General features: G+C 49.3%; 1 protein-coding gene across 3 annotated transcripts; it reads right to left on the bottom strand.

Annotated features, from left to right (window-relative positions):
- Window positions 1-2,367: 2,367 nt before the first annotated feature.
- ISY1 (ISY1 splicing factor homolog) lies at window positions 2,368-11,662 on the bottom strand. Of its 3 annotated transcripts, none has more exons than XM_048316126.1 (11): window positions 11,575-11,662; window positions 10,361-10,383; window positions 9,646-9,697; window positions 8,761-8,826; window positions 8,292-8,334; window positions 8,014-8,126; window positions 7,702-7,819; window positions 6,873-6,995; window positions 4,926-5,029; window positions 4,301-4,387; window positions 2,368-3,160 (listed from the first exon to the last, which is right to left on the bottom strand). In XM_048316126.1, the coding sequence occupies exons 1-11, from the start codon at window positions 11,575-11,577 to the stop codon at window positions 3,053-3,055; spliced, it is 840 nt and encodes a 279-aa protein (XP_048172083.1). In that variant the 5' UTR covers window positions 11,578-11,662; the 3' UTR covers window positions 2,368-3,052. The 3 variants fall into 3 exon arrangements, with proteins under 3 accessions (XP_048172083.1, XP_048172084.1, XP_048172085.1); XM_048316127.1 differs by lacking the exon at window positions 11,575-11,662 and adding an exon at window positions 10,823-10,859; XM_048316128.1 differs by lacking the exon at window positions 11,575-11,662 and adding an exon at window positions 10,786-10,802.
- Window positions 11,663-12,057: the final 395 nt, after the last annotated feature.

The following is a 12,057-nucleotide window of genomic DNA, read 5'->3' as shown; positions in this document are numbered from 1 at the left end:
CGCACCCGCGGCTCGGCCCCTCCGGCGCACCGGGGGTGGCACCGCGGCAAGAGCAGCACAACGTTCCGACCGAGGAGGTAACTGTTTTTTAGTTTAATAACAAACCAGAAGAAGCATTCTCTCTGGTTCTGTCTGGCCAGCGGATGAAGGGAGTGGAGCATCTCTCTTAGGAGGAAAGGCTGAGGGAGCTGGGCATGTCCAGCCTGAGAGGGGACCGCAATGGGAGGAGTGACAAGAGGATGGACCAGGCTCTGCTCGGAGGTGCCAACCACTTGGACAAGAGGAATAGGCAAGAACTGATGCCCAGGAAGTTCCACCTGAACACGAGGAAGAACTTCTTCCCTGCGCAGTGACTGAGCACTGGAACAGATCGTCCAGAGAGGGTGTGGACTCTCCTCACTGGAGACATTCCAGAACTGTCTGGACAAATCCTGTGCCCTGTACTCTGGGATGGCCCTGCTGGAGCAGGGAGGTGGCACCAGATGCCCCACAGTGGTCCCTTCCAGCCTGACTCATTCTGTGATTCATTTTTTGGGAAAAAGCCTACCGTGCACAAACACCACAGTCCCTCGGCTCTGCACTGCAAAGGCATTCCCCTGCAGTTGGACTTGAAAGTGAGACAAGCAGCACAAAATGTCATTAGTTAATGGATACTCTGCAAAGCCATCTCTGTTTATCTTGCTCATCTGCTAATGCAGATTAGGTAAATCCACTTATTTCCTAGTGCTGCCAGCAAATATTCCTCACCACCCCTCTGACCGCGGGGAGAAACCGATCCTTCAGCGATGGCACTGCGCTCACCAGGGCACAGAACAAGGAAGGTGGCCTTCGATCAATGAAACACACAAATGCATTTCTAAGAGACAAAAACAGGCCCCAATCAATGCAGCAGACAGAACAATTAGAGTTTATCCCCTTGGTGCTCAAGCCAGGATCACGCCCAGGGCAGAACGCTGAAGCAGACAGAACAAGCTACATGTAAGAATCCATAAAGTACTTGTTCTATAACCTGGATGTGTTTAGGGCTGAGGCACTGCAGAGATGGTATGAGCCATAAGCCTGACACCACACACACATCCAAGCACAGCTGCACACTCAGAGTGAAGGCAGAGCCTGCCCACTGCTCCATTCTCCAGGACAAACAGGAGTTTCCTGGCTGTGGCCACAGCAGCTTCCCCACCCTGACTCCATCAGCAATTCCACAGCCTGGCAGGACACGGGCATTTTGCTATAGGCCACTGTGGCAAATAATTACTCTGCAATTTGTTCCCTCAGATGCAGCCAAGAGCACTCAGCTCAAAAATGCTTCACACTCAGAGCTACAGAGAGAGGATCTGGCACAGCAGGGCCAGGCAGCAGCCAGTTTGCCTTGCACAGTTACACACTGCATTTTTGTGCATTTATTCCACTACTGTGTTGGTTGGCAGAGATCAACCCTGTCTTATAAACTTCCCTTTTACATGAAGATGTTGGTCATACTCCTTTGAACATGAATGTAATTACAATTCTGTTGTTTTTTTCTCATTCTTTCAGTTCATTCTTCTTCTGTGTTTCTGTTACCATCACTCTGTCCCTGATCTGCCTTTACCCTTCTGTCTTCTTTTATCTTACAGATTCATATAGTGACAGAAGGGATCTACCACTGGTATTACCAAGCCCTCAGACTGTATCAGGCCATAAAAACTAGCTGGTTTTTTTCCCCTTTAAATCTAGTTTGGTTATCTCCACCACAGAGTCTAGCAAATCTACAACGAATTATTACAAGCCATAAAACCACTGTTTGCTGCTTTATTACTAAGCAGAGAAAGCTGCACTGCTGACAGGAAGAGAGAAGAATGTATTTGTGGTGTTAGTTGTTTGCTTGCTACCAATAATCGAGCTTTTGATTTATTCTGGAGGTTTTTTTAAGGTTTTAATTTGGCAGCTATGCTTTCCACTTTTTCAATTCAAAATTTTTTGTTTGATCACTTGCATCAAGTAACACAAAGCTTGTCTCTGTAATTTGGAGCTTTGGTTGTTCTGGAGTGGATGATTCACAATAGATTGTAATAGATAAATACTGACAGCATCCAGAAATGCTGAACATTCCCAGACTTGGCTGTTAAATACTCTATTCCTTGGACAGAAGCACTCCATGGCTGCAGATGTCCAATTTCAAATGCTGTTCATTCAGACCTGTACAACAATGTCAGTCACCCATAAGACTCTGAACAGGCTCTGCCTTGCCTCTTGTCCCAGGATACACGAGCCAAGAGCAGTAAGGGATGCAGAGCTTCAAATCCCTACAGGGATGGCTCTCTGTGATCCCAATCTTTGGCTACCATTAGGGAATCACCACAATCCTTTGAACTAGAATAAAACAAGACATCATGTTTGAATTAAGTTTTACTAAAGAGACTTGAACAAGGTATTGCAAAGTTTTTTATAGTGGCTGCTGGAATATCCAGCATTTAAGCAGTTCATCCAGGCACAGTTACAAACCACAAAAAAGGTAACAGGTTTTAGACATTGCATGTGTTTTAGAAAGAACCAAATCTCCTCCAAAGTCACTCGTAAGATCTGCCTTCGAGGTACCTCTAGACAGGTTCCAGGTTATTCTGGTAAACTAAGCAGGTGTAATTGTGTAATTGTTCCTTCTCAGCTCAACAAAACCCAGCGTGAGAAGATGTGCACACTTACAGTCAGGACAGAGCAGACACGATGGCAGGAACACCATGGGTTTTCCTTCAGCATTTAGGAGATCACTGGGTGTGGTTCTACCTGCAAGAGGCCCCACTGCACAGAGCCTTTCCCAAACTGAAAGCACTGAAGACAGTTGTTGGGTGCAGAGACAAGTTCACCGAGATTTGACCTTTTCCAGCACTGGAGTGAATGCAAGTCATCCTAGTGGAGAAAGCAGAATGAGGCTTCTCCTTCTGCACACCACACTGTAATTCCAGCCTTTTACTCCACATCCAAAGGGACTTTCAGAGCTAAACCCATTGCTACCAGAACTTAGGAACCTGTTGCTTTCAGAGGGATTACACACAAACCAGGCCATGCTGGTGCAATGTTACAGTCCTAGAAGTGTCTTTGCCTCCTCGCTCTGTGCCAGGAGGGTTTCACTGGCGTACTTCTGGAGCAGCTCCATCTTCTTTCTCCGTACAAGAGCTTCCTCAATCTGCAGAGATAAAAATAGGATGGATTCAGCTCAATTGAGATGCTGAAACCTCAGATGCTCAGCTATAGAAAAACACAGGAAGGAGAAAACCACAGGAAAGAGCCTGTGAAAGTTGGAGCTGTGAACTGGTGTCAAAGCAGTGGCACTAAGATGAGTCAGGAGAATCTTTTTCAATACTCAGCGGAAGCTCTTGGGAGTCAAAAGAAGCAGTAAAACAGATGCCTCCTCTCTGATCTCTGCTGCCACCCTTGTTACTCAGGGTGTTTGTTAGCTGCCATTCCATTCTGATCTCAGTTCAGTCACTTGGGTTTTGTTCCAAACAATTCTCTCAGCTAGAGCTTTAGGAAATGCAGAACACGTGGGGCTATGCCACAGAGCCCACAGCTCTGAAGTCACAGTTAGTGAGTGTGCCCTTCACATCAGCCACAGCCAGGAACCTCTGCCCTGCATTTTGCCAGAAGTGCCAACATGGTTCTTTATGAAGCACATACTTCAAAGATCTACTAACAACAACCTGCAAGACCTGTTTTAACTCAGTAATGTTTTACATTTGTCCAAACTGCACACAGCATCTCTCACAATGAGTGTGCTGAACCTTAGTTTTTAGTAATTTAGCATCTAGAAGGCATAATCCTGTAGGCAGCAGGTATGGAGTGATTTGTCACTAAGAAAGAGAATCAGCTAAGCAACTCCAGAACATTTTTGCCTGAATTATTCTTCAAACAACCTGTTACTGTTCAGGTAATATACACCCTTAAAGCAATTTCAAAATATTATAGTCAGTTCAAGGTCATGCCACCAAAATAATTTTAGAAAACTGATGAGAGCAAACCCTGCAATTCAAAAATCATCCCATTAAATTACAAAATAAGTCGGACTATCAGAAAAAAGGCACAGTCCAGATGTAGTAGGCAATCCTAGTTATTGATAATAGCACCACAGCACTTCCCAATTTATGGAACACTTAAGAAGGTTTTGGAAATTCTCAGATGAAAAGGGTTGTAGCATTTGCAAGAGCTGCAGAGTCAAGTCACAGAAATAACAAATTTAGGGCACTTTTACTGATGACCTGATGTAAATTAAGATGTGTCTTGCAAAAGCAAGTGTGCATCTCTGCAGCTGAGTGCTGTTATGTCTTACCTCCTGTTGAGTTGGCACTGGAACATGTGCAATAAATTTCTGTTGGCCGTCTTCACCTTCTCTCTCCTTGCCACCTTCCTCATCAGACTAAAAAGTGAAAAAATCACATCAATTTTTTTTTATATAGAGATAATAAAAAACCCACATTTTTCACTTGCTTTGCCAGAAGGAACCTGAGCATGGGAATGGGTGAAGGGGATCCAGCACCACAGGAACTCGACAAGGATCACATGCAGATCCTGCTCCTTGACATTTTCAGCATTACTGCTTCCATTTCTAATATAGCCTTTGCTCTGCTGTGGCATGGGCATGAATCCTCCCCTTCCATAACTGTGGCTGCCACAGCGAAGCTGTGAACAGAAGAGGAGCCAGCTAAGCAAGAAGACTGCAAGTGTTTCTCACTCCACTGAAAGGACTTCCAGCTGCCAGCCTCCAGCACTTCCTGAACCTGAGCCATGTGCACTCCCCTCCTACTGATTCTTACTAAACAAGGACAACTGTGTAGTGGGTCAGGTGGAGAGAGGGGCAGGACAGCAGCAAACAGGCCTTTGGCAGAGTAACACCACGTCCAAGAAGGGAGCACAGAAGACACATGAAAAGTCACATCACCTGAGCCATCCCCTACCTCTTCCTCGTGGACAGCATAGATGTTCTCTTCCTCCTCCTCCTCACCTCTTGCGAGTCGTGCTTCTCTCTCCATCTTCCATTTTTCCACTGCTTCTGCTATAACTGGGGAGCAAAGGAAAATGGCAGATGTAGCTGAGAGCCCATTAGAGCAGCATGGTCTTATTGCCAGAGCTTTTCCAATGGACTTAAACTTCTTGCCTAAATCCTCTACATCAGTACCACACCCTGTAGAACCTTGATGTAGTATGTAATAAAATATATCAGTGTATGCTGATACACTGTCACAGTGTGGTACTTGCTAATGCCTTCATTTGAGTACATTTTGGACTCTAAATGTCACAGATAAATACCAACCTACTTCCTGACCTGAGCAGCAGGGTCACATGAGCAGGCTAAGTGGCTCTTACAGCTCTGTAGCCTGTCAGCAGCTACAGGGGTGCTGATCACCGTGAGGCTAATTAAACATGATAATGCTCCTTACACTGACCACCCACGTAAGTCTCTTTTTCCATCTTGGAGGGTATTTCTCTTACTTTTTAGCACAATCCCAGTTCTGTACCTTGCTGCTAAGTGGAAGCTGCCAGGCTGCTGCATCTCTATTACAGCAGAGTGACAGTAAGAGCACTAAAACAAGTTTTAAGAAGCTTAACAAGTGACATGGCCAGTGCATAAGATGCTACAGAGGTGCCAGATTAATGCATCTTGGCAGTAGGAAATGCCTACAGCAACAGGAGCCAGCAGGCATTCCCCAAGCTCTCACAGATCACACATTAAAATGCTCTCCCTGAGAGGGCAAGACCTAACCAGTGGCACATGGTTTGTGTGTGGTTCCCTACGAGAAAAGGAACCCCAAATTAAGAAATTTTTTTCAATACTTTGTTTCACAAAAACTTTACTTAACAAGGTAAAAACTGCAAGCTCCCAGACAAGCAGGATGTGCAGGACAGACCCTGAGTGGGAGCTGTTGGGACTCTCACCACACAACTTCCCCTCCTGCACTATGGACTGCCTGCAGCCAGCTCCCCTTCCCAGGCTTTAGGGCTCCAGGCTCTGCTGCAGGACACTGATAAGTGAAGCATTTCCTTCAGCCCCCTTCCTCCCTGCCCTCCCATCTAACCAACAAGGCATGACCTTGAATTCTGTGAATGCCTCACCCACGGAGAAGGGATAACTGTGAGGATCAGCCAGTGCTCAGCAAAAGCACTAAGAGAACTACTTAGGAAACTTTAAAACTGGTCTGTGCCCTCTTGCTTAGAGCTACACAAATCCCAGAAAATGGCACACAGTGCTGAGTTTTGAAGAGAGTTTCAGGAACTAAGACTCATAATCCTGGTGTCTTCACCAGGGAAGTCAGTAGAAACAATGCTAGAAAACTATGTGAGCAGACACGTGGGTAAGTGTTATCTATAGAGAAAGAAGAGGTTTCAAAGGAAAAAATACTCAGATGTGAGGGAGCCCTGATAGAGATGACATCGATAAATTAACACAGCCCACCTAGACTGCAGGGTTTCCAACAGGCCCCTCTAATCTCCCAGAAAAGTAACCAGCTATGTTTATGGATGAATAAATAATGAGGTGAGACAGGAAACAGATGATAGGGTCAGTTTTCACGAGGGAGGGAGAGAACTGCTTAGGCTCCACAGATCTTGCTGCAACCCACTGTTCTACATTCTTAAGCATGAAAAAGGAGGGGAGGGAAGGAGTTTTTGTTTCAGTAGTGAATGACTTGCTAAAATATTAAATCATTTACAGCAGTAAAGGTGAAAGTCAACTCTAAAGCACCTGCCCCCTGAAATGCCTTACAGTGATTTGGATATGCATGTGACAAAGTCTGACAGCTAAGCACAAGACAAGGCCCACAGGGGAAAGAAAGAGGTTCCTTATCTTCAGAGTCCATCATCACCCCTTCCTGGGCTGACCTGTGCAGCTCTGGAATGTCACATACCTTTCTTCTCATGTTCCTGTTCCAGGGGCTCCAGGATCCCATCATCCTCATCCCTGTAGCCGTAGTACTCGGCATCGATGTCTTTCATAAGCTCAGCCCGAGTCTTCCGTGGGGGTGGCAGGGCTGCAAGAACACCACTGTCACCCACCCAGGTCACCTCCATCACCTGCTCAGTGTCCCCAGCCCCTCCCCAACCTCACAGCATCCACAGCTGCCTGGCTGCAGCCAATACCCCGCACGATGGGACTGCTGCCAGCACTGGGAGCACTGGTGTCACCCTCTGGCCCGCACAAGCCAGTTCCAGTACACGACCCAATGCTTCCACCACATCCTGGAGTACTTCCCATAATTTGTCTTTGCCTCACTTTCAGGCCCAAGCTGTTCCCACTCATTCCATGACCAAGTTTCATCCCCTTACATTGTTTTTTCTGTTATGAAAGCTGCTTCTAAAACGATGTTCAACCCAGCTTTCCCTCTTTCACCATTTTTTTCTGGTCCTGAACTCCAAGTACTATTTACAGCTTCTCAATAAAGTTCGCCTGTTATGCTGGGAAGTTCCCATAGGACATCAGTCCTTATCATTTGGAACTCCCAGTAGAAACCTTTCTAAACCCAGTTTACTCCTTTCTAGATTTCCTTAATTGCAAACAGCCAAGGGTGCTCTTTGCCCAAAGAAAAAGCACTTAATTAATTACCTGTGCTCAGTGTTTCATTGAGCTAGGACGTTCAGAAATGCTGTTACCAGCACTCCCCACAAACTACAACAGCATTTTACTCAAGATGTTCTACTACACAGATTCATGTCTGGGAAGAGCTGCTCTTTACTTACGTTCCTTTTCAAAAAGCTCTCTAACTCCTGGCAAATCCTTTGCAGCCCCAAAGTATTTGTAGCCTCTGTTTCCTGGAACTTCTTTCCCTTCATGATCTAACATTTTCGGGCCAATTCGCTGGAAAATAAACAGAGTTCATAGTTTAAAACTTTGTTCTAACACAAACAAACATTTTTAGGGACTGAAGAAAGATCCCCTCTAATAAACACTGGCCAAGCCATCCATGGGTAACTAAATGTTGCATATTTTTCTCAGCAGTCATTTTGCTTGTAAGCAGAACAACCATGAAGTACAACATATTCCACACTTACAGCATAATCAGGACCTCCCAGCTCCTTTATTCTGTATTCCCAGTGTCCTTTCTCCCTCAGAAGTTTGTTTATTTCATCATTCAGGTCCCGAATTCTGAATTCACCCAACCCAGCTGTCAAAGAGGAAAAGGACAATAAATCAGGCAGCTCACAGAAGCACCAGAAGAATTTCAGAATGTACTCAATGGAAACAGTGTAGTTCACACGAAATGGGATTTTTACTGTAACTGCTTATGACTGGAGATTCAAAAAATAAAACATAGTTAGAAAAATCTTACCGTTTTGAATCTGTGCCACTTTCTTGGAAATCTCCCCAATGATCTGGTCAAATAAGAACACAGAAATTCATTTCTAAGTTGGTGGAGGGTACAGAGAAGACAGAGCCAAATTGTTTGAGAAGTGCATGACAATAAGACAAGTACCAGCAAAACACAAGTTGAAACTGGACAAATCCTAATTAAATTCAAGGGTTATCTTAAGAAAACCAAACACTGGAACAGCAGCCCCAAAAAGCTCGAATCCAAATCCCTGAAGATGTTAAAAACTCAACTGGACATGGCCCTGGGGCAATCTGATGTGGTAGGACCTGCTCTGAACCCTGAGCTGTACAGTCTTAGAAGATATTCTATGATTTAACTGTCAGGGTACTGACAAGTGTGGAAAACCCTTTGTAAGCAGGCTGTCTAAAGAGGAAGTGCTGAAGTTCCACCTCCCAACAGAATTAGAAAATCCACAGGCTGACATTACCTGTCTCCTCCATTTCTCAGCTTTGGGCAGCTCATTACACTCTGATGCGAGGAAAGGCCTTCGCTCCTGTTTGACAGAAAACCACACGCCATCGAATTCAGCTGAGCACTGACACACAGCATTTCACACAGGCTTTACTGCTCAATTAATCCCAAATTATGCTACCAAGCTCCAAGGCTTTTTAGTAAAAAAAAAACCTCTGAAGCTTTTTTTTCTGCTCCCATGGATTTTTAGTAAGTGGAAAACAATAATGATTTACAGCCCTGACAAATTAAACTATCACAGACTATAAAAACCTACTTAAATCCACTTTATCCAAACCAAAATATCTCACCTGATTTTTTTTTAAAACACCCTACAATTCTCTCCAATGCAACAAATGTTCCATTCAGGACAGTTTCAACATTTTCAGCACACACCACCTGCTTAAGGTTAAGCCTTTCTCAACTGCTACTACTAACTAATGTAATTTTTTCCAGTTTATACAGAATACCTTCTTCACATTCCAGTGGCTCGCTTACACAAACTAATACTTCATGTTGCTTCTAGGGATTTGTGTGCAGTTATTTTGTCCCTTTCCCCTTCTATTAAAAGGCTCTGCCTTTTTACTAAAAGCTCTACCTTTTATTAACAGGTATTAAACCCCCTTTCTCTGCATAATATACAATATGAAAGAGAAAAGTAAAAAAGTTCAGAGCAACTGTAGTGGAGAAGTTTCCTGGTTGAGTGACTGTGAAAGGCAGTCAGATAAAATATTTTCCTTCCAACAGGAGTCAGTTTCCTACAGGACACCTGGGCCTGGCCTGTGGCCCAACACAGCTCTGAACAAGGCCTGCCTTCCTCCCTGACTTGAGCTACCAAACCTCCAGAGCTTTTACATCTCACCTTGACTTTTCCTTCCTCAAGCTGGGCTTGTCGAAATCTTGCCAAGGCCGTCCTAAAGAGAAGAAAGCACATTTACTTTCACCAGTCCACATTCCAACCAGAACAAGTTTTGCTCTGGATGTTTATTATGGACTTAATCACAGTCTGTACAAAACAAAGGCTTGAACACATTCTTTGAGCACCCCTAGCTCTTCCAGCTAACGACATCTCAACACTAGAAATCCTCAGTGGTTCATTTCTCAAATAAAGCAGCGCTGACAGATTCCTCCTATCTGGCCTGGCATCCCTGTTCCCAAAATGGGAACTGCCTAAAACCACAAGGGTCCTTTACAACATATTTCAGTGCACTTGTCCCCCGGCCTGCAGGGGTACAAGTACACTGCTCCAAGGTCAGTCCTGCACAGAACCACCCAGCACAGCTACAGGAATTCTGCAGCACCAGGCACCTGTGTGCAGATGCCCTCCTACTCCCACTGCCTCTGGACCAGCACATGAACAACCAAGTACCCAAAAGCATCATTAAACTGTCGGTGCTTTAAAAGAGGCTGAACAGCGAGTTCTACGGGCCAGCCAGTCACAGCCAGCAGACACAGATGTGCGAGATCAGGTACACCCAGCGGGCACGGATGTGTGAGACCAGGTCGAGCCGCAGCCTCAGACGAGGTGACCCCCGCCGCAAGCGGAGCCCGCCCTGCAGTGCCCCCGCCGCACTCACATGGCCTTCTCCGCGTTCCGAGCCTGCAAGACACAAACAGAGCGGCCTCAGTCACCCCCGCCCCGCCGTGCTCCCCGCCCTCAGCGGTCCCAGCCCGGGGCCGGTCCCCTCCGAGCCCCTCGCCGGGCAGTGGCACCAGGGGACAACACGTGCAGAGCGGCCCCAGAGCCCCGCACTCACCACGGCCCCACCGTGCCCCGGAGCCCCGCACTCCCCACAGCCCCGCCGTGCCCCGCAGCCCCACACTCACCATGGTCCCGCCGTGCCCCGCAGCCCCGCACTCACCATAGCCCCGCCGTGCCCCGCAGCCCCGCACTCACCATGGTCCCGCCGTGCCCCGCAGCCCCGCACTCACCATGGTCCCGCCGTGCCCCGCAGCCCCGCACTCACCATAGCCCCGCCGTGGCCCGCAGCCCCGCACTCACCATGGTCCCGCCGTGCCCCGCTGTGCCCCGCACTCACCATGGTCCCGCCGTGCCCCGCAGCCCCTCAGCCCCGCACTCACCATGGTCCCGCCGTGCCCCGCTGTGCCCCGCACTCACCATAGCCCCGCCGTGCCCCGCAGCCCCGCACTCACCATGGTCCCGCCCTGCCCCGCAGCCCCGCACTCACCATGGTCCCGCCCTGCCCCGCAGCCCCGCACTCACCATGGTCCCGCCGTGCCCCGCAGCCCCTCAGCCCCGCACTCACCATGGTCCCGCCGTGCCCCGCAGCCCCACACGCACCATGGTCCCGCCGTGCCCCGCAGCCCCTCAGCCCCGCACTCACCATGGTCCCGCCGTGCCCCGCAGCCCCGCACTCACCATGGTCCCGCCGTGCCCCGCAGCCCCGCACTCACCATGGTCCCGCCGTGCCCCGCAGCCCCTCAGCCCCGCACTCACCATGGTCCCGCCGTGCCCCGCAGCCCCGCACTCACCATGGTCCCGCCGTGCCCCGCAGCCCCACACGCACCATGGTCCCGCCGTGCCCCGCAGCCCCTCAGCCCCGCACTCACCATGGTCCCGCCGTGCCCCGCAGCCCCACACGCACCATGGTCCCGCCGTGCCCCGCAGCCCCGCACTCACCATGGTCCCGCCGTGCCCCGCAGCCCCTCAGCCCCGCACTCACCATGGTCCCGCCGTGCCCCGCAGCCCCACACGCACCATGGTCCCGCCCTGCCCCGCAGCCCCGCACTCACCATGGTCCCGCCGTGCCCCGCTGTGCCCCGCACTCACCATGGTCCCGCCGTGCCCCGCCGCCCCTCAGTCCCGCCGAACGCTCCGCGCACGCAGCGGCTCCGAGCCCCGGAACTGAACCCGGCCCCTCTCCCCAGGACGCCTGCGCGCGCCCCGCTCGCAGCGCACGCGCAGAAGTCAGCGCGTGACCCCGCGCCGCGCGTGCGCGCTGCCGGGAAGCGCCGTGAGGGCGCTGAGGGGACCGTGGAAGGTGCTGGGTGCGAGGGGACCTTACGGAGCCTGCAGTGCCACCTCTGCCACGGCAGGGACACCCGCCGCTACCCCAGGCTGCTCCCAGTCCCGTCCAGCCTGGCCTTGGACACTTCCAGGGACCCAGGGGCAGCCACAGCTTCTCTGGGCACCCCGTGCCAAGGCCTCCCCACCCTCACAAGCGAAGAAGCTCCTTGTATTACTTAATCTAAATTTCCCCTCTTTCAGTTTGTACCCTTTCCCCCTTGTCCGGTCACCCAATTCCCGATGAGC

This window comes from Corvus hawaiiensis, chromosome 11 (genome assembly GCF_020740725.1).
Source record: "Corvus hawaiiensis isolate bCorHaw1 chromosome 11, bCorHaw1.pri.cur, whole genome shotgun sequence".
NCBI classification, from domain to species: domain Eukaryota; kingdom Metazoa; phylum Chordata; class Aves; order Passeriformes; family Corvidae; genus Corvus; species Corvus hawaiiensis.
This window is presented reverse-complemented; position numbering and strand designations above follow the sequence as displayed.